The 22,670-nt window shown below is 32.8% G+C and overlaps 1 protein-coding gene across 1 annotated transcript; it reads right to left on the minus strand.

Annotated features, from left to right (window-relative positions):
• Window positions 1–16,355: 16,355 nt before the first annotated feature.
• On the minus strand, window positions 16,356–20,720 carry LOC143571600 (ABC transporter F family member 1-like). The gene is made up of 6 exons (XM_077056983.1): window positions 20,632–20,720; window positions 20,309–20,539; window positions 19,114–19,187; window positions 18,831–19,041; window positions 18,508–18,742; window positions 16,356–17,893 (listed from the first exon to the last, which is right to left on the minus strand). The coding sequence occupies exons 2-6, from the start codon at window positions 20,537–20,539 to the stop codon at window positions 16,836–16,838; spliced, it is 1,809 nt and encodes a 602-aa protein (XP_076913098.1). The 5' UTR covers window positions 20,632–20,720; the 3' UTR covers window positions 16,356–16,835.
• Between the last annotated feature and the right edge of the window lie 1,950 nt (window positions 20,721–22,670).

The raw sequence follows: 22,670 nt of genomic DNA on the forward strand, positions 1-22,670 counted from the left end.
GTACATCCTATATATAAGTGCCTTTATCATGTTTCCATTTGTAGCGTTTTTCGAGTCATTTAAAGATTTGACGTTATCCTTTTGCAAAAAAAAACTGAAATAAAAAAATAATAAAAATAAAAATTTGTTCATGCAATTATCATTCAAAGGACAATATTCGTTAATAATTACTTTTTCTTTAAGTTTATTTAATTTCGGGACGAAATTTCTAAAAAGTTGGGGATACTGTGACATTCGTCAAATTTGGGTTTTGGATTTTCTTTCGCGTTTTATTTTAATAAATTATACGTCGAACCCGTACTGTATTGCAAACTCGACTCAACATTTTATTTCCTTATTTAATTATTATATACTTCGATCATCAATAATCGATGTTTTGTCATATTATAATGTGTTAAGAAAACCTTAAGGGGTTTAAAATGATTTTCGTAAACTAGTTATAAGCTTTAAAAACCTTTTAAACTTGTTTTAAACATTTATTGAAACTTAAGGGGTGGTTTTTGAAAATATACAATAAATATATCCCAACACCAAACCCTAACCCTATCATAAACTCACCACCTACCATCTCTTTCTATCAAATCTCGGCCGCCGCCGCCGCCTCCGGCGAGCACCCCCGCCTCCGGCCACCACCTCCAACACACTCACACAACACAGCCACACCCTCTCTCGCACTCAGGCGTCGTTTTCCCGACGTCCGGCGATGTCCGGCAACCTCGACGCCAGCTTCGGCTACCCTTCTCACCTCCCTCTCCATCACCCGCAGCCACCACCACCACTCTCCTTTCTCTTTTCGGCTTCCGGCAGCCCGTAGCCCCTCCCCCTCACTGCGCGTTTTTCCGGTGGCCGGTTTGTGTACCACTGCATCTCTCACTCTCTCTCGTCTATCTCATTCTCTCTATCTCTCCTCGTCTCTCTCCTCTCTCTCTCTCTCCACCTCGTCTCTCTCTCTCTGTACCGTTTTGTCCGGCCGCCGCTCCGGCGACCCTCCGTTTCTTCATCTCCGACGACTCGCAAACAACTAATAGGTAAATTAACAATTGTGGGTTAACTTTGAGTTGTTTAACAAATTGTTATCTTGGTTCGGTTTGGTTGGTACGTTAGTTATTAAATTAGAGGTCTCGGGTTCGGGTCATCCTAGATGGGTTTTTGGTATTGTTTCTTGTTATACTTAATGAATTTATTCTTACTACTAGTATTAACATAATACGTAAAGATTATTATTATTATTATTTTTGTGATTATTATTATTATTACTATTATCTTTTAACAAAACTATTATTACTATCATTATTATTATAAATATTAAAGTTGTTATTAATATTATTAAGGATCATATTATTATTATCTTCATATTATTATCATTAATTATTAGCAATAATATCATTATAGTTATTTTGTGAGCTCGTTTAGAAATCGAACCAACAATCGTGTATGGTAACATTATTTACTATCAACATTACTTATTATTGTTACTACTTTTATCAACAACACCTTAAAATTAATACCAAGATTTTATTCTTTAACTATCATTATTAGTATTATTAATAATAATTATTGTTATAATTATTATACTATATTAGCATTATTAAAAATAATTATTGTTATTATTATTAACATTTTTATCTTATATAAATATATCTATCATATATTTTTAGAATTATTATTATCATTAATAATATTATTATAAACTTTATTATCAATTCTTTCTTTTTATAAAAACCGAACCCTTGTTTTAAACCCGTCTTGCTTATATTTAATATTGATTAATTATTTAAAAGCTCAATAAAATAATATTATTTTATTTTAATTGTCATTTAAGTACGAGTCCCTAACCATTAACAAATTAACCGATAATCCGATTTAACAACCGAACCTTCTCGTCCAATGTCTTTCAATATAGTTTCATTTTGGTTTCAAGTTCATTAATTTATATTACATTATTTATTTTAGCTAAGGTGTTTATCGTTTCAAGTCGGATCTGTTCGTTTACCGTTCGAGCTTCATTTATTTATCTATTTATTTCTCGGTTCATCAATCGAGGTGAGTACTTTCATACCCCTTTTTCCATCTTTCGTTTTGGGGTGACATTTCATACCTATCAAACTAAATGCTTTATTTACTTGAATCTTAAACCCACAAACGTGATTGTATACTTTACCTAAATAATTTCTTGATTTGGTGTTCTATGCTTACATGTTTATTTGCCTATGTGTTTATCGCTTTTGGATGGTGGAACTATAAATCCTAGACCATTTGGCAACCCCTCATGGCAAGGTGTCGTTAACGTAATGCAATTAACAATAACTATTAAATCCTAGACTACTTGGCAACCCATTGTAGCTAGGTGGTGCTAATGTGTTTAGCAACTGTCTATAAAATCCTAAACTATTTGGCAACCCCTTATAGTTGGGTGTCGCTAACTTGTTAGCGATAACTATTTTATCCAAATTTATAGCTTTTATTTATTGTTTGTATACAAGTTTTGTGGCTCTTTATTACTATATACTTATATGCTCTAACTTATGAATTGCTCACCAACCTTTGTGTTGACAAACTTTATTTTATGAAATGTTACAGGTTTGACTTTTGTTGACTCGAGGACTTGATGAAAACGTTACCAAGACTATTAGGGTATTAGTAAAACGAATAATATAATTGTTACTTGTATTCAATTTGTTCGTGTGAACGATATGTGTTGATTACTGATTTGTTGAAATAAAATGAGTTGAATAAATATTGTCACTTTAAATAGTGTCTTGTGTATTTGTCCAATCACGTTGCACCCCGGCATGTTCCGCCGCCTTTGGTCGGGGTGTTACACTTTATTTATAAGGACTTTTACATTAATACATGGATAATGAATAGATGGTGACGGGTTCCAATCTTCTTTCTGGGAAAGTTTGTTTAAGACTTTTGTAACTAATAGTCCACCGCTTGATCTTTTAATATATACTTCCTTATTTGGATACTCCCCCTCATTTATACATCCGTAAGTTATGAGTTTTGATCTTCTTGGAAATTTTGTTTGAGATTTTTATAGTTAACAATCCGCCGCTTGATCTTGTAGTTTACACTTAGAAATCTTCGTATATGACTAATAGTACATCATCTTGTAAATAAGTGACTGTAGTGCCTTATCTTGTAAATAAGTACCACAACATCTATGACTTTTCTATATTGCATTCTCTGCATCAACATAACTAACCAAACCCCTTTTTTTACAGGTTAGTAAAATATAAACTCATGTATTTCATACCTTGAATGTATCAAAATATTTATGTTTAGCTCATTTTGAAGCCTCTTCACTTGAAACAAGTTATATCTTATCAAAAAATATAAATAAATAATATATCTAGTTATGTATAATTAGCAAGAAATATTGCACAATTGCAATAAACTATAGTACTTCATTCATATTAAAATGCTCCAACATTTTATATATGAAGTTTGATTAATAAAAATATCATTATAGAAATGCTCTACACGCATACCATCTCTATATAAGATACCATACAATCATCAACATAATATTATTGATTTAATATTAAAATATTCCATAAATAGATCAAATATATCATATTCATATCTCTTTTCCAAGAGATAATCACCGAGTTGATTATATCATTTCTTACTCGGCTTTTATAGTTTACGTATAGAACTTGTTAATTTCATATAATAAATTTCTTGAGCTTTTAGCTTAAATGCTTCATGTACGTATAATTTGTCATGAACTTCCGTATATGTTAACCAATCATGTATACAATATAAGACTCAAAAGGTTTTGCAATCCATCATGGATTTCCTTCCATGTTAACCAATCATGTATACAATTTTACTCTTCAAGAGTTTGGCACATAAACTTCATCAGGTTAGCACATTCTTTTCTATGTTACGTTTAAAGATGTCATCAAGAATTATTTTAATTTTATTCCATATTGTACAATTCTTGTATATAGTTTATTCAATGTCACCATATGCTTGTTAATGCATAGGAATTACATCCTTAAGATGCTTACTTTTAACCAATAAATCGTGTTAGGAAACTCACCAGGAGTTCCATATATATTCCATTCATCAATGTATACAAGAATAATATGTACTCGGATCCAAATTTATATAATACAATCATATCGTTCTCGATAACTTATTATATATAATTTTGACAATTTAATTCCTTCATAGATAAATTTCATTATCATAATATTTATCAGATGCATATCATTTCTCTCTTATATCACCAGATTAAATTGTGTTGCATCCACCTCTAGAGAATATATCTCCTCACCGGTGTGCCATTAATTATGCTTTACCTTGCATAATTTTATTTTTCTTATCACGCTTTCGCAAAAAAGACTCTTTTATATCTACTATATATTGCAATAATTAGTTGTATGGACCACTTGTCCAAAAACTAGTAAATTCGTGAGAGAATTCAGTTCTGCATAATTTGCATCTGTTCATTTTGGCCAATCATTTTAATATCTCATTTATCGGCAAAACTTAGTTCTTGACCCTCAACGTTTTCATTATTTCAAGCGCTATACAAAATTATCAACGACGTCGATTTTTTCGATTCAGTATATAACTAGACATGATATAGTTTGTTGAGATCTCTTTTATTTCCAGGTACCTGAGGTTCTTTCAGAACCATCATGTCTATCGTATCTTAAAGAGAATATTTCATTATACCTCGACTTGACCATTTTCATTACTTGCTCCATTTTCGAGGATTTTTTATTCTTTGAACCGAATAATCTATCACGCTTCAGGCGTGCCATAGACTCATCACCAATGTATGGTTATCCTTTCAATAACATTAATTGAAGCACTAGCAGTTGTTATATGTGACTTAGCTAGTCACTCTATTTAAGTTAGTGAATGCATCTGGTAGTTAATTCACTAATTCTTGTAAATGAATTATCTTTTTAACTTCTTGTTTGCACTTTTTAACTTGAGGATCAACATAATGATAATTCATTACAACTTTTTAATTTTCCAACTGCCTCTTATTTCCCCCTCATGTTGGAAATATTATTTTGTTTAAGTAATAATCAATATTGAGTCGTAAGCGAATCTCACGTTTATGACTCTAAATACGTAATTATCAATACTTTTCCATATCCAACATATATTCCCAACCTTCCTTGATGTCTCATATTTGTGCACTATGGTGGAGTAATTGCAATGTGTTAGGCACTTTTAAAAACTATAAATGGGAAATATTTGGTTCCTGATCGAAAACCAATTGTAATGGGGATGAAGAATTATAACTTATTGGCCATATGTGATTTAATAATATGTCACATAAAAACATATGCTGCAACATACAAATATGAACTCTTTCTCTCATGATTATTGGTTTTGCAATCAATCATAGACGTTTGATCATCGTCGTCGAAAAAAGCAACCTTTTTTTGTAACAAAATTCGTCACATGTAGTTTAACATGTATTCCAATAATCATTACTAAAATGGGAGTCAAGATCACCACATTTATCAAAATAGTCTAGAATAATGTGCTCGCTATCAGCTAAGTCACAAGTCACGCAAACTTCAAGTTGCGAATTTGCTAACCATTTAGACGATGCATCGATTTTAAAAACACTAAATGATATCATGTCAGGATATACACATCCTTTTGTCATTTTCATAGTATATTAGAAATTTACACCCAACTTAGTTGGTTAATAATTAACTTCCCATTGAGAGCACACGTTGTATGTTTAATTATCATGAAGAATTTTCTGGTTCTTCAATATTTTCACATCATCAATGACTCGGAATGGTCTAGTCGGTCAAGCCAATATATTTACTAATCATGATCCATAAATTTCCGGTTTATGATCATACATGTTTTAGTTTCACTCGTGTTTGTTTAATACACGACATAAAATGAGAGAATAATGTATTATCATTTCAAGCATTCATGTTTCAAACATGTTTTACGTATTGTATTCTCATATAATCATTCCCTTGCCACTTCTTGTGGTCACTTTTAATATTAACATGGTTGATCTCATTGTTAACGCAAGAGTCATTACAATTTCCTCTATAACCATGATCATGACTTTTATAACGATCATTATGTCATCACATTCACTTCAAGGAATGGTGACATCATTATAATTTCCTTAGTTAAATACACGATATCCTTTACCTTGATTATATCATCACATTCACTTTAAGAATGGATTAGAACCACACAACTTTCATTGTAATTTTCAAACCCTGTAATATATTGTCTCTTTAGAAGCATAAGTAAGGTGTGACAAATGAAAATTGTTATATTTAACATGTATAAATAATCTTCTCATCTCATACCATCAAATGACCATAAGTTACATGCTCGAGTCATATAGTACTTATCGGTCTAGCATCTTACAACCTTTTATAACTATAATAATGAGATCACATAGTATGACACTTGGGATGTCTTATCTAAGTTTCTTTACACTCTTTCAAGAGATAATAAACCATGACTCCGGGTTAGTTATTCCGTATAATATAAATGACACAAATAAAGAGTAGCATGTAGAATGCAAGGTGTACAAAGTACAAAATACATGATGCTGCAACATGTAATCATAAAGTAAATTACATAATGTCTTTAATAAGAATAAAATATTGAAAATTTAAATATTATTTTTCATATATTACGTTGTTCATCAAAACTTATTAATCTAGGACAATGATGTAACATTTAAACCGTATTAAAATGACTCATTTTCAGCTTCAAAATATATGCAGCTTCTATAGAAAATTCACACTATTGTATGGGCAAAAATTTTCATGATTATTATTTATTTTATCAATCATCGGAATAATATATGATCTACATGTATTAAATATTGTAAAATATTCGATCCAAGATTTACTAACAGGAACATTAACAAAATAAAATATAAAGACATATTTGAAACAATATAAGTCTTAAAAAGAAAAGTAGTGAATAATAATAATTTGCTTTTCTCCTTTGTTAGGTAAAAAGAAATATAATAAAATTAATATTTTTTTCTTTGTAAAGTGTTAATCGCCAATTTAACCATCATCAATGTCAACTGGTAACAAAATTTAATATACTAATTTATAATTTTAGTAACCAAGTCTATTTAAATGGATAATAAGTGAAAAAGTTTTCTTAAAAGAAATTGCTCAAAAAATAGCCACTAATAATTGATTAATTTTAGTATGAAACCGTAAAAGACTCTGATAGAAGCTAAGCAATATAAGATACATAATTCTTCTTAAACACATATATTTTATCTTTTTTCTTTTAACTCATGGGAGAAGATGAACAATCAAACATAACTCTTCATAACAATTAACTAAACATCATTATTGTAATTATCATAGATTGAAAACATAGATAAAGATATTCCATAACTCTTGATTTCATTACTAGCAAAATATAATACACCAAGCTATCTCATAATAAAATTAGATAGCACATCAAACTATCTCGTAAAATTAGATAACACCCAACAATAAAACAAAATAAAAACTACCATCAACTCAAATGATATAAGTTGATTATTATTTGATAGTTACAATTGCCTATCAAACTTTATTATCGCATGGCTGAATATATAAGTCCAATTAAGTAATCAAGAAGAACCGTGTCAAAATAATTTGCGTAACAATAATTCCCGGATGAATAAATTCCGAGATGAATAAGATGCTTATGCAACGTGTAGAATTATTTTCTGATCAATTTGCAAATGAAAGTTGTTTTATTAATTTTTTTTATTACCAACCATTGATGATACTATTCATATTTATAATGTATAAAAAAATATAATCCCTAGGAATGTGATCATAGTAACATGCATAGATTATCGACGATAAATATATTTGGATCAATCATCTCTCTGTTTCATTATATGATGCATTACAGAGATCGAGATTTTGACTACAATCTCATAATAAGATAGATATGAATATTATAAGAGTAGATTTAATAATATTATTATCTATTAACCGAGAACTCACACAAGATCATGAATCACAATTGATTAAAAACCCAAAGCATATAAAACCAATTAAAAGAACCTACTTATGATAGTTTGATCGAACTCCAAAATCAATTCGTGCTGATAACGTGTTGTGAAACAACGACCTATTAGCAAGATCCATACACATATAGAGATGATAAAGATAAAGAAGATTGATTCTTATTGATGTCAATAACCAAATATAAGATGCCTTTATTTATAAAGACTTTTACATTAATACATGGATAATGAATAGATGGTGGTTAAACATGTGGAGAGTCACACTAATAAATAATGGTTCATAACAATCCTTGTAAATTAACTATTAAGTAGGACTAGGAGTACCAAATAATTATTTATAACTTTTCATAAATTAACAAACACAAATTCATCATAAATTTTCAACGTCTGTTTTCTTTTCTTTGTTTTTTAACCGTTTAACATCTGTTAATAATGTGCGGGTTTTAATAACTAGAAGATATTAAGTGAGACAATTTTTATATATTTATTTAGTTGTTTTTTTTTAATTTCTACGGCAACTTTACTTCATATAACTTCACGTCCACATTTTGTGAATGCTGAAATTCCGATTTAATATTTGATCCAATTATATTGACTCCTTTAACATCCTTTATAAAAGTTGGAGAAATATGACATCACGTATAGTAACATTAATGTGGCATTTTTTTCTTTCCAAAGATAATGTTATTTATCAAAGTACTTAATGGTGTTTATATTTTATTTTCTTCACTTAAATGTTAGATGTATATGTTTATCTTACCAAGTACAATCACCCCGGTTACTTTTAGATATATAACTTATCTTCGCCCTATAAATCGATTATTTCATCATTCTATTTCACTCAATAGAAATATGTTTAGCACATTGAGGGTGTGTTTAGCTAATCTCTTCTAATAATTGGATGAGTAAGAGTATTCACATCCGTTTCTTTAAAAGTAATTTATATCTAAATTATATATAAACATCTAACAGAAATAACTATATGCACTTTAATTACACTCACATCTCATTCTCTAAAATAGATGTATAGTTTAAAGAAATAAAACTTCTTCTCTATTAATAGACAGAAATATCTCCATTAATAAATAAACAATATCAAGATTTGGAAACCTCTTATTTAACGTAAAAAACTAACGTGGTTAGTCATATGGACAAAATAACAAAATTCGAAAGTCTCAAAGATCCAGATGCGAAAAAAAACACACACAACACTTTTGGACTAAAGTTGCGTAGCCGACCATATGTCAGTGATGAAAATAATACTTTACTGAATACTAAATAAACAATTTCATAATAAGTAAACATAGGCACCCAAAAATCATACGTATCACCCTTATGCTTTTCGTATTAATTAGTAATTCGTTTCCTTCATATTGGTAGTGCACCAAGTTTAACAATTGTAAGATCACATCAAGTGTACGAATTTGGTGACTTTTAAGATTAAGAAATTGATTATAGATTTAAAACTCATTTAATACATATAATTAGTATTGTACTTATTAATATTTTTATTTAGATCTATTATTCTTTTTTTGTGAAAAAAAATCACAAAATTTCCACATATCTGTGTCAATGGGACAGCGGAGTTGCTCAAAATTTGACAAATATATATATAGGTACGTAAAATACGGTCTATAATTATTATTAGTCAACCAAAATTAAATGGAGGGTGCAGAATTCTTTATGGATGTGTGAAGTAATGGCGTCCTCAAATTAGGGTTCTTGTTTGATGCTTTCTTGCAAGAAACAAATGCCTTTTTTTTTAAATTAAAAAAAAAACTCAATTCTAGCATCAATTTCAGGCATAAACTTATTGCTACATATTGAGACTAGCTAAGATGCATAAATTTATCCAATTTAATGATGAAAAGGTGTTGGTCGAAGCGTAGATGACGAACAGTGTCTAGTTAACCAGTAATATGTTTCACAACGCCAAGTTATCATCAACCTTGAAATGATGTTACATATACAGATATACTATTTGTTGCTTTGTTGTATATCAAGAAATGGTTCACTACAAATCCATTGCAATATTTTTTATTAATCTATATGAAAACGAAATAACGAGATAACTTAATTAATGATAATTTTGTTTGAAGTTAATCCTAAAACGCTTTTAAAAGAAAGTTGGATAGCGGCGCAGCTTGTTGCTCGCTTACCCATTATCCAGATGTAGTTCGGTTTGTGTTATATATAAAAGGATCAACGTTTATCAAAAAAAAAAGAAAGAAATACGAATGCTCTTAGATCTTTATTTAACAAAAAAAAAAGTTAATATTTAATATATAGTCTGAGTTATTAGTTAATAAGTTTATTTATTTGCATGCTTATTTTTTAGTTTAAAAGTCGAGAAAGTAAGAGTTTGAGTCATAGAAAAAGAGTTGATCTTGGTTGACATCTAATCCATACATGTTCATGTTCTTGGGTCTGATTTCCAATAAATTTCACATCATGTAGTTGCAGTGGTTGTCATTTTTCGGGTTTACCTTAGCCGTTACACAGAACCTAAGTAACCAACAAATTGTATATAGTGAAAGAATAAAGAACTTACTTAAAGACACATACATACATATCACAACTGAATTAACGTCAAATAAGAATTCAAAATGCAGTGAATATGACTGATAATGACTTTAAAGCAACTTAGCATCATAAGCCTCTTTTATAGACTAAAATGAGAGCATATATATCATATTTTATTCTCAATCGGACCTACTCTTAATTGCTACTATCCGTACTTAGTTGTCACCGGTGGCGGTGGATATATCTTTCCTGCCGACAAAATCAAGACTTTCCGGCCTTAATTTTTATATGTATATAGAGTTCTACATTATTCATATAAAATTCATTTTATGTGAATTAGCTTTATAATTTAGTTTAAAGTAATTATACTAATGGTTCATGTCATACGTTAAAGTTTTACATTTGTTCCAAACTTTTGAAACCAAATTAGATAGCAAAAAGGGTGATGAATAATGAAGGAATCATGGTTTTAATTTTTCATACATTCATATAAGATCTAGTATCCAATTATGACACAAGAAGAAATTTATCAAGTCTTGGGTGATTTTAATTGTAATTTTAAGATGTCATAAAAGAGTTAGCACAAGTGGGAGAATATGTTGGTAATTTTGGATGGTATTCACAAGTTGATGAATATGGAAAGACCTAAGTTGGCAAGTCGATCAAATTGATTTAGTTTCCTAATTCTAAAAGGAGTAGCATGATAATGTTTTGGCAATCAAGTTGAGGTTATATCTATAAATATAAGGTTTGGGCAGAGGCTTTGGAGGTGTGATCAATACTCAATAGAGAATTATTGTAACGGGTTTTTTAGTCAGATGTCTTTTGCAATAATAAATTGCTTATCGATCATGGGCCTTGAAAATCAAAATAGAATATAGCTATTTAGGTTGTATTAAACTAAGTAGAGGTAATGACGGCAGAGTTGATGCCAGTGGTTGTGGTTAACGATGAGGTGGTGGAGGCAACGATGACAGTCACAGAGATGCAAAATTGGTGGTGGTTACACGATGACGGTGGTGGAGATGAGGGTTGTGGTGTTGGCAATAGAGGTGACACCATCTATGGTGTTAATGACATCAAGTATATGTTGGAGGCAAACAATGATAATGAGTGATGCTAAATCATTTCAAACTGTTATAATTTGAGTAGACTCAAATTATCCCATTTTCATATGAACCCATTTACAATAATCAAAGTATTCTTCAAAGAATGGATCGTGATTTCCACATATGCATTAAATTATTATATTCTACGTATTCTTGTATGTCATACGTGGACTCTAATGTAATTTAAATTCTCTCTTGTAATTTAATGAGAGGGTCATGTTAGGCCACCTAACTTACATGACGAATATACAGAATCTGTTATTAAAACTTGTACTAAAGGAGGCCAAATACCTTAAAGGGACGAATCATCACAATGATTTAGTTTGTGGTTGGAAATTGACGATTATAATCGTCGACAGTTAATTAACAGTTACACTAGCGGAAAAATTATCGGTGAAAACTTAATTAGTCAAACTTATCCTCTTCATTGATCAAACATAGTCGAAGACTTCATAAAAAGATTTCGACTCATTTTACATTATAGTTTACAAAATCGACATTTTCGATTGTAAACAAAGCAATTTTATCTATGCAGAGTTTCAAACAAAAATAAAATTATAGAAGGGTATAACATATGATTGGAGTAGTTTGCCAGCTTTTTTTAACGGCAAATTGAATCGCTGACGGGCCACTGATCCACCCGATCATTTTCATTCCCTAGCTGAGTTAATAATAATAACAGAATGTTTAATATATATTCATTATTATCTTTTTAGTTCTATGTGTTGTGTCTTATTCGTTTGTTTATTGAATACACTAGTAACAGAATGAAAGGACATGATACTTGAAGTTATAGGTCCACTTATCTTATCGAAAATGTTGTGCATTTGGTTAGGTTTTATTTTTAGCCGGTCAAATTGACTTATCCAACACATTGGTACGTGATTTAGAAGGCTTTCATACACGAACATATATGATTCGGTTTAATTGACCATTTTCGGTCTATAACTTCTGGTTAAGAACGATTAGATTAATATTTAGAGTTTGGACATACCAAAGAAGTGACTACACCCAAACAATGACCCTTCATTCATGGTTTGTTCCCATGCACATGCAGTGTTGCACTTTCATTCACATAAAAACACACATGATAGCCTTATAGCCAAATGAGAAAAAGTGCTAAAGAAGTTACAAAATACATAGTGTTAAGAAAAGCAATTTCATTATGAAGCTTAAAGTGGTGGTAAAGAAGCTGCAAAAGAGTCTTTTACAAGCCAAGAATTGGGGCCCGAGGAACACGGGTTTTGGGCCGGGCCAGGAAATGGTCCCAGAAGATGTGAAAGAAGGGCATTTTGCTGTGATTGCAAGCAACGATGACGAAGAAAGGAGGTTTGTGGTTCCCTTAGCGTACCTTGACCGACCATCGTTCCAAAGATTGTTGGAGAGAGCAACCGAGGAGTATGGGTTTAGCCATGAGGGTGCACTCATGGTGCCTTGTAGCCCGAGTGAGCTTGAGTGGATGTTGGCTAACAGAGTTGGGGGTTCAAGAGATGGTGTATGTTGGGAGTCATGTAAAGTCATGATGGAAGTTATTGATCGAGTGTGATTTCATTTTACGTTGGTTTGCATGGAAATTATGAATCGCTTTCATGTTTCCTTTTTTCCCCGTTTATGGAAGGCCGATTTAGTTCGGTTTAGATGATTTGATTGGTTTGAATGGTTTTTAAACATTCATATTTTCCTTTTCCCCCTTTATGGAGGCTGCTTTAGTTCGGTTAGATGATTTGATCGGTTTGAATGGTTTTTAAACATTCCTATTCCACCGATCAATCAGTGTTTTTTAAGTGAATTGTTGTTTCATTAAATAAGATTTAATTTATGTAATTCCCAATACAAACTAATGAACTATTAGGTAGTTATATTAGAAAATGGTTTCACTTATGTAGTCATACAATCGAAAAACATATATATATCTCATAAATTTGATGATGTGAAGTATGCGATTTAGAACGCAAAATAGGATATTCACATCTCTCTACATACACTTTTGATGCATCTTATGTACGGTACGATTACAATATTAATGTATATTGAATACAATTATGTGGAGATTGTATGCATATCCTTTTATAACTCCACAGCCATTGTCGAAGCAAGAGGTTGACAGATATTAAGTTTGGTCGGGAAATAATCAAACAGAACATGAGTCTATTTTTGCTATAATGTCAGCGATCTGATATCGTAATGGGACATGATAAACACAAATTATGCCACGTGTGACCTCTCAAAACAAAATGGATGTCTTAACTCTTGTGTTTGGTTTGGTTATATTGCACATGATTACCAATTAAGTTAATGCACTACTGTTGTCACAAATTCACAATAGACGATAGTGGCATATATGGGAGGATGACAATCTCCAAAAGAACATTACAAATCCAACAGGTTTCAAAAACAGCTTTAGCAACCCCTCGATAATTTTGAGTCAAGAAGAGTTCCCTCGTCGAAACTTCAATGTACTATAAAATCCCAAAACCTATAGTAAATCATTTTCAGATCTTTTAGTTTAATCGATCACAATCCTTCCAATTTTGGATCCACCCCACGTGGTTATAAATTATGTCGTCGTTATTCCCCCGTGGCTACCATCGTATTCGAATCCAACAGGATTCAGAAACGGCATTAGCAACTAGAGGTGCACAAATCAGGTTTTTTTTAATACCCGGGTTCGGTATGGAACCGGTTTCGGGTATGATCGGGTATTGAGAGAAACCGGGTAGGATTCGGGTAGGGTATTGAGGAGAAAAACTCAACCCTATGTACCCGGGTAGGGTATGATCGGGTTCAGGTATTGGAACCAGGTACGACCGGGTATTAATACCCGGTTTTGAATTTGTAATTTTTTTATACATTTTTTAATTTGTTTAAAATTTAAATTTGCTTTGTATTTATAAAAATAATTAAACGATATTAACAAAACTATAAATTCACTTAATTACAAATTATTTACTTAGTAATATGCAATTACAAAAACTTAAACATAAAAGTTGTTAAGTAAACATAAAAGTATATTATAAAAACTCATGTATTATTTCGGGTATTAGAAAATTGGTATCGGGTATTAGGTATAACCGAGTATCGGGTATAGGGTATGACTGGGTCCGGGTATTTACGGGTACAAATCGGGTACGGTTCCGGGTACGGGTATTGACATAAAAATGCATACTCTATCCATACCCTACGAGTAAGGTCGGCTCCGGTTTCGGGTATAGAATACCCGGGTATAAAAAAACCGGTTCCAGGTATTTTTTCAGGTCCGGTTCCGGATACGGGTTTTTTTTGCACCTCTATTAGCAACCCCTCGATATTTTTGAGTCTATACAAGCTCCCACATCAAAACTTCTATGTACTATGAAATCCCAATACCTATTGTAAGTCGTTTTCAGATCTATTAGTTTAATTGATCACAATCCTAGCAATTTCGGACCCACCCCACTTATGTCTCATTATTCCCCCTTGGCTACCATCGTATTCGAATTATGGTAGGCTCGTTAAGCCATGAAATCTCGAGCTTGTGCCTAATCTGAACCTGGTTCGGCTCATAAATAAGCCAGTCAAGCGTAAGGATCGGTGGTAGATCTGAGAACCACAGTTAAAAATGGGTCACATCAGAATAGGTGCACTCATAAATTTCAATCAAAAATTACATCAAGTCGATAGCAATAAGTCAAAACTCCCGTTCACTTTCAAGCTTGGTATTTTTAAAAAGTGGCTCCTAGGATGAGAAGAGAGCTTCCGGGTCGAATAGGATCAAATTCTAACACTAACTTGAGCTCAGTCTTGATGTTTACCAGCTTCTGTTGGTGGCTGTGTATTTTCTTTTATTAATTGAAAGTCCCTGTTGAAAAATTATATAGAACCTGAAATTTCCTCCTTTAGCCATCACCACTTTGATAGGATGGTCATGAGTTTTACCGTAAGTTCCCCAAGGGTTTCTTCTATTTGACGTTGCGGGTTCAAATCCCACTCGTGTGCCATATTTCACGGTTTAAGCTTGGGTGAAACACCACTAGGAGAATTATGCCTCATACATGTAAAAAGTTAACCTCGGTCTCCCAAAAGATGGCCATGCTATATACTTGATCTAGCAGACTTTTTTTGTTGCAACTCCTAATCGTGCTAACCTGCTATATCTACATCTTGCAAAAGTTAAATCATCCTACGAGGATGACACCTTTCTACAAGGATGTCCCTTGAAGACCGTACATGCCTTGGGTGATGGATGATGATGAAAAGAATGTCATCCTGTCAAACCAATAAAAGTCTGTACGAATCAAAAGCGTACCTAGATTAATACCCATGGGGTCTTATCAAGCTTGTGTACACTGTACACTCATGCCAGAATACACCGATGGCTTTGTCATTATTATTAGGCTTATTAAGCCATCTTATTAGCTTAACCTATTAGGATTTGATTCTGACTCGTATCATACACAGCATACCTCAAAAGCTACGTTCGTTCACCATCAACCACTAGATGTAACCCGCCCTACTGTATAGCTCTTTCTACACTTGTTTCAAGGCTGATTGCTGAAGCTACGAACATGCTTAAGCTTGCATATAAAATCATAAAAAGAAAAAAGCTACGAGGCATAAATTAGATATATAGCATATACACTCTTTAACAAAAGATTGAAATCATGAGTTTATCATTAGTTTTTACCAGAAGAATCTGATTTCTGTCATCTTTTAACATACTACTAACATACTAGGAATCTCAATAAAACATCTTAGACGATAAGATAGCAAGACTTACCTTGATCAAGCCGAGTCAGTTTGATGCCAGGGGTCTCAAGATCAAATCACAGCAACACCTGATCTGGCTGGGAAATTATCACAACAAACAAACAATAACAGCATAAATAAACCAATATAAAAAAAACCCAGGTACAACATAGAATGGGTCATTACACTTATAATAAACTTTGTAGCAAATCACAAGTACGGCATAGGTTTTTGTAGGTAAAACCAAATCCAACATATGGTGCAGGAAAAACAAACTAGACTAAAAACTAGAGGATTATAATATATCATCATAAGGTTCCTCTGGTGAACTTTTATAATCATAGTCCCACGTCAGCATAACCATGTCCACTACAAACCATCAGCACTCGACATGCCGGTCCCAGCCCAACGGTTCTTTGAGCTTGATACTATACGGAGCCTATGATCACAACCGGCTAATCAATCTAACCAGAAAGACCAGCCTTAGACCTCAAATGCTCTTTAAATCCCATAATATCACCTTCCCACCTGGTTATAGTCTGATTCTCACACACCCAAATCTCATGAGCCACCTGGTTAATCAACCTGAAGTCATGGCTAACCAGCACCATCCCACCGTCCCACTCGTTCAAAGCTTCAGCTAACGAGTCAATCGTCTCAATATCCAAATGGTTAGTCGGCTCATCCAAAAGTAGCATCTGTGGTTGCCTATATGCTAACCATGCAAATATCACTCGGCTCTTCTGACCATCCGACAAATTCTTCATAGGCATCACTTGGGCCTTCCCAGTCAGCCCAAATCTACCAATAGCTGCCCGCATCTTCTCCTCTTCGTTTCCTGGGTACTCTCTCATCATATACATCAAAGCCGACAGTTCAAGATCAAGTTTTTCAGCCAAATGTTGATGATATTGAGCAATCCTCAAATGATTGTGTCGCCTCACCATGCCATCGAGAGGAACTAATTCCCCCGTCATAAGCTTCAAAAGCGTACTTTTTCCTGCCCCATTCGGGCCCACCAACGCCACACGGGAATCAAGGTCAACGCCAAAGTCAAGTTTCTTGTAGATAAGGTTATCAGGTGTGTAACCGAAAGTAACTTCCACAAACTGAAGGACAGGTGGCGGAAGCTTGCCAACATCAACGAACCGGAAGACCAGAACCTTGTCACGAGCGACCTTTTCGGTTAGTCCGCCTCGTTCCATTTTGGCTAGGGTTTTCTCTTTGCTTTGGGCTTGTCGGGCCAGCTTGGCGGACCCGTGACCGAACCGAGCTATATATTCTTTCATGTTGGCGATTTGGTCTTGCTCCCATTTGTACTGTTTCATCTGATTCTCTTCGAGTTCAGAACGGGTTTGAACGTATTGGTCGAAGTTACCGGTGTACATTTTTAGTTTCTTGCTTTGCATGTGAATAATGTTGGTGCATACACCGTTCAAGAAATCTTGTGAGTGTGAGACGACAACGAGAATTCTGTCAAAGCACTTTAAAGTTTCTTCTAACCACACGCAAGCTTCAAGATCTGCAAGCAGTTCGTGATACATCATAAAATTCAGAACTTAATTGTTTGTTTTTGAGTTTTTTAGAATCTTAAATAAATAATGACAAGCATGCATCGTCAAGATCAAAACTTATTGTATCTTTTCGATTATTTTGAATCTAGAGAGAAAATAACAATCAAACATACATCATTAAAAACAAAACTTGATTGTAGCCTTTTGAATGTTTTAAAATATTTTAAAAATAATACAATCATACATCATTAAAAAGTAAAAACAGAACTTGATAGTATCTTTTTTCGATTCTTTTTAATCACTAAAAAGTAAAATCAGAATTTGATAGTATCTTTTTTTGATTCTTTTTAACATTTTAAGAAGAATAACAGTCACAAATCAACAAAACCAGAACTTGATTGTATCTTTTTTTTTAAAGAAAATAATAACACTCCAAGTTCATAAAAGTCAGATGATTGAATATTTTGGTTTCTTCTAATATCTTGAAAAAAAAATGCTTGTATCTTCTTTATTTATTCTTTTTCAAATGTTAATAGAATAATAACAATCACGTGTCATAAAAATTTAGAACTTGATTGTATCTTTCTAACATTTATAAAATCTTGAAAAAATAATAACTCACCAAGATGATTTGTGGGTTCATCTAGCAGCAAAACAGTCGGATTCATAAACAAAGCACGAGCCAAAGCGATTCTCATCCTCCAACCACCAGAAAAATCCCGAGTTTTCTTTTCTTGCATCTTTTTATTAAACCCTAACCCGTTCAAAATCTCGGCGGCACGTTTCTCAGCAGTTGACGCATCCATAGCATCCAGTCGTTCATAAACTCGTTCAAGTGCTTCACCACCACCGTCATCCTGAATCCAAATACAAATTATGCTAAATATAACCCACCAAATTATAAAACCCAAAATTAAAACAAATATGTGTTAATTGTGTAAGAACCTGTCCAGCTAATCGTTCGGCTTCTGCTTCCAATTTCAGCCTTTCTTCATCACAATTCATAACAGCCTCGAGTGATGACATGTCAGAAGCTTCAATCTCTCGGGTGAGATGGAATATATCCATGTGTTCAGGGATCGGGAGTTCTCGCATTCCAATTGAGGTAAGAAGAGTTGATTTCCCGCAACCATTTAACCCAAGCAAACCATAACGTCTAGAAAATAAAAACATAATTGTATAACGTACATAATCATCAAAGCGAATCAAGAAATAAAAAAGATAATACCTTCCGTAATTAAGCTCTAGCTCTGTATCAACAAGAAGATCATGCCCATGGAAAGTAAGTGATAAAGATTCTATCTGCAATCACAATTTTGAAATAGCGTTACAATTACACAGATATAACAATGATAAAAGCGATTACTTTAATAGGGTTGCATAAATTCCATAGTAGCATACTATGGATATATAAAATAGTCAAATGAAATGGCATTCAACCAAACAATAAGAACTACACCATGATATTCTTTCTACTTATAATGACTAATGAGGTAAAATCATTGTAGATTGCAAAAAAACCAATTAAGTTTTCCACTTGTTGAGTCCTTAAATCTAGGTGCTTGTCATTCAAAATAGGTATGTACATAAACTAATATCATAAAATAAAATCTCAAAACATTTAAAAAATATCCACTTCTTCAATTCTTCTTACGGAAAGTCCGAACTCCAAACATCCCCACACACACACCCGCACACACAAAAGGTCAAACAGCAGAACCACATAAACACATTTACAAACTGTTTAATTTTAACTCCCATACACGCATGCACACTCAAAAAGTTGAACACCAAAACCATATAAACACATGTACGTACTACTTTTAAGTGCGCAAGCACACTCAAAAAGCCATACACCAGAACCACATAAAAACATGTACATACTACTTTTAATTGCGCATGCACGCTCAAAAGACCATACACCAGAACCGCATAAACACATGTACATACTGATATACTACACTTTCAACTATTTTAAGTATGATAAATATGACATTTATGATCTAGCTCTAATTCCTATATTATCCAACCTAACATTAAGAACCACATCATGATATTTGTTTTCTACATATAAACATATACATACTACTTTTAACTCGTGTGTATAACACTCAAAAGCCGTACACCAGAGCCACATAAACACATGTACATACCGTTTTTCCTACACTTGTAACTGTTTTTAACTATTTTAACTATAATAAATAAAGCATTTATGTAACCTGTATATTTCAACTGGCCTTTATAACCTAATTCCTATATTATTCAACCTACCATTAACAACCAAATCAATACATTCATTTTCCACAAAAATTGCAATCAAAAACACTAAACCCCAAATTTATTAAAATAATAATAATGATAATAAAAAAATAATAATAATAAATAATAATAATAATAATAACAATAATAATAATAATCCATACCCTTATATCCCTAGACAGTGGATGAGAACAAAGCACACCAGTACACGTACGGTCAGATATCGTGAGACTCCCCATCCCATTCGACAAGTTATCAGAACTCGAGCTACCGTTCATGGTCCCAATCGCCGCCGCCTTAGCCGCCGTGGCGGCAGCCGCAGCCTTACCTCCTCGTTTGGCAGCGGCGGCAGCCTTCTTCTGAAGCGCCTTCTTCTTACTCGCGTCGGACACCATCTGAAACACACAATTTCAATAATAATCAATCGATCGGAAACCCTAGAAACGTAAAACTTTGATAATTGATGAATCGGTGATCAGATCGGTACGTTGAGATTGGGAATTGAAGGATCTAGGGTTTGAGTTGGAACGAAATCAGGTGGTTATAGACGGTGTGAAGACGACGGAATGAGGGTTTGTTTGTTTAAGAGGAGAATAATAATAATAATAATAATAATAATAATGAGAAACACAGGTTTACGAGATATTTTATAGTGGGTGAGTGGGTACACGTGTCGTGTTTTTAGTTAAGTTGGCTTTCTAACTTGAGCCGACGTATCCAAACCGGATTTTTCAAGTGTTTTAAGATTCGAAGTCGTACAGGCGACTGGAAATGGTTAAATATCAAATGCTTATTTTATTCATTTGGTGGTTTGGGAGTGGTTAGATGCATATAAAATTATAAATAAAGTTCTTTGTCGGATTTATGTAGAAGAACTATTTGGAAAGTTATGGAGATTTTTTTTTGGAAGTGTCTAGAATGATGTATCTATCGGCGATTTTATAAGTCGGGTGACGATTATACTTTGTGTGTGACGGATGTTATTGCGTTTACTGAATAATATCTATAGTTGGACTTGGAGCTTTGAAGCATGATGTTAAGTAGTTTTTTGTCTTTTCGGAATAGGAGTAAAGTTGTAAACGCCATGAACTCTTTCATACGTGTATGGGTAATTATAAATGATCATTTTTATTATGCCAAGTAGGAGTCTTAATCCAGTGATGAAAACTCCTACGCTAGGAGAAGCGCTTAACCTGTCGCTCAGTCCTCCTTTGTTCCCCATAGCGACTGGGGATCAAAAAGTACCAAATTTGATAACTTGAGAGAGATGCTAAAAATGTTATTTATGAAAAATCATGTGTACAAAGTCAATTCTCACGATTTAATAAGCAAAAACCATATCTATGAACAACATTACTTTTGTGTTTCAAACAAATTATGGCGATTTAGTTATTATTACCAGTATTGTGGATCCAAATCATATTCATCATCAACCAATGGAGGAGATGAGAGACTGGGGCGAAGATGTTAATCATGCCTGCGAATGAGATTGAAGAAACATGGGCGGCGATGCTGAGAAAACTAGTGATGGAGTTGCAATTGCACAGAAGATGGGATTTAGCGATCACGTGTATCATCCGTTTCGTTCGCAGTTAAAGGCCAGTGTCAAGTGTAACAAAGATGATATTGAGTTCTTTAAATGGTTCATTATTGTACCATGGATTGGTATTTACTATTTAGTAACACAAAGATGGTAAAAAAAATATTGATGAAATGGTATTTTTGTTATTTTTAATAACTGAATTTCATTGGTTCATATTTTCTTTCCTAACAATCGATACAAGGTATTATTTATTCAATTCTCATAGGATAACCAAACATGATAATGGAATTTGTTGCATATCATTGTCCATTACATTCTCTTGTTTATTCTATTTCCTCGTACAAAACATACCTTTATAATTAGTGTTAAAGCATTCTCATTCCATTCTCCAAATTTTGGGAGGAGATTCTCTATTTTTTAGAGATGGTTAAAAGTGATTGTGAGAGAATGAGAGAGAAAATGTTACTGTTCATGGTTAAATTTAAAGAAACACGCTTTTCACCTCTATAATTTTTTTATGTATTTTAAAGTGGTTGTGAGTGAGAGAGAAAAAGGTAATGATAAAATTATAAAAAAAAGTATAATTTAATAAAAATGAGAGAGAAAAGATGGTGTTTTTAGTGTAATTATAGAGATGGAGATGGTGATTGGATTGGGAATGCTCTTACGATTTATTCGAGACAACCTTCAATCTCCCAAGAACACAAGAGAATAAGAGAAAATAGACCCAAAATAATAAATCTTTCTTATTCTTTTTCTTAAACGAGATTACAATACATAGGAAAATAAAGACATAAAAATAGAAAAAGATAAACAATAAGGAAACATATAAATAATAGATAAACTTAAATAATAATAATAATATTTTTTATTATAAGATCGTATCAATTCCCGACCCCTTGAAAACGTCTTTGTCCTCAAGGGCGGAATGTCGTTGTCATGGCAGTCGCCACTCAAGTCGTACAACGAGAAGTGGGGCGGTC

This window comes from Bidens hawaiensis, unplaced genomic scaffold, assembly GCF_021521415.1.
Source record: "Bidens hawaiensis isolate Kalapana, Puna unplaced genomic scaffold, B.hawaiensis_p1.1 tig00025414_1, whole genome shotgun sequence".
Lineage (NCBI taxonomy): Eukaryota > Viridiplantae > Streptophyta > Magnoliopsida > Asterales > Asteraceae > Bidens > Bidens hawaiensis.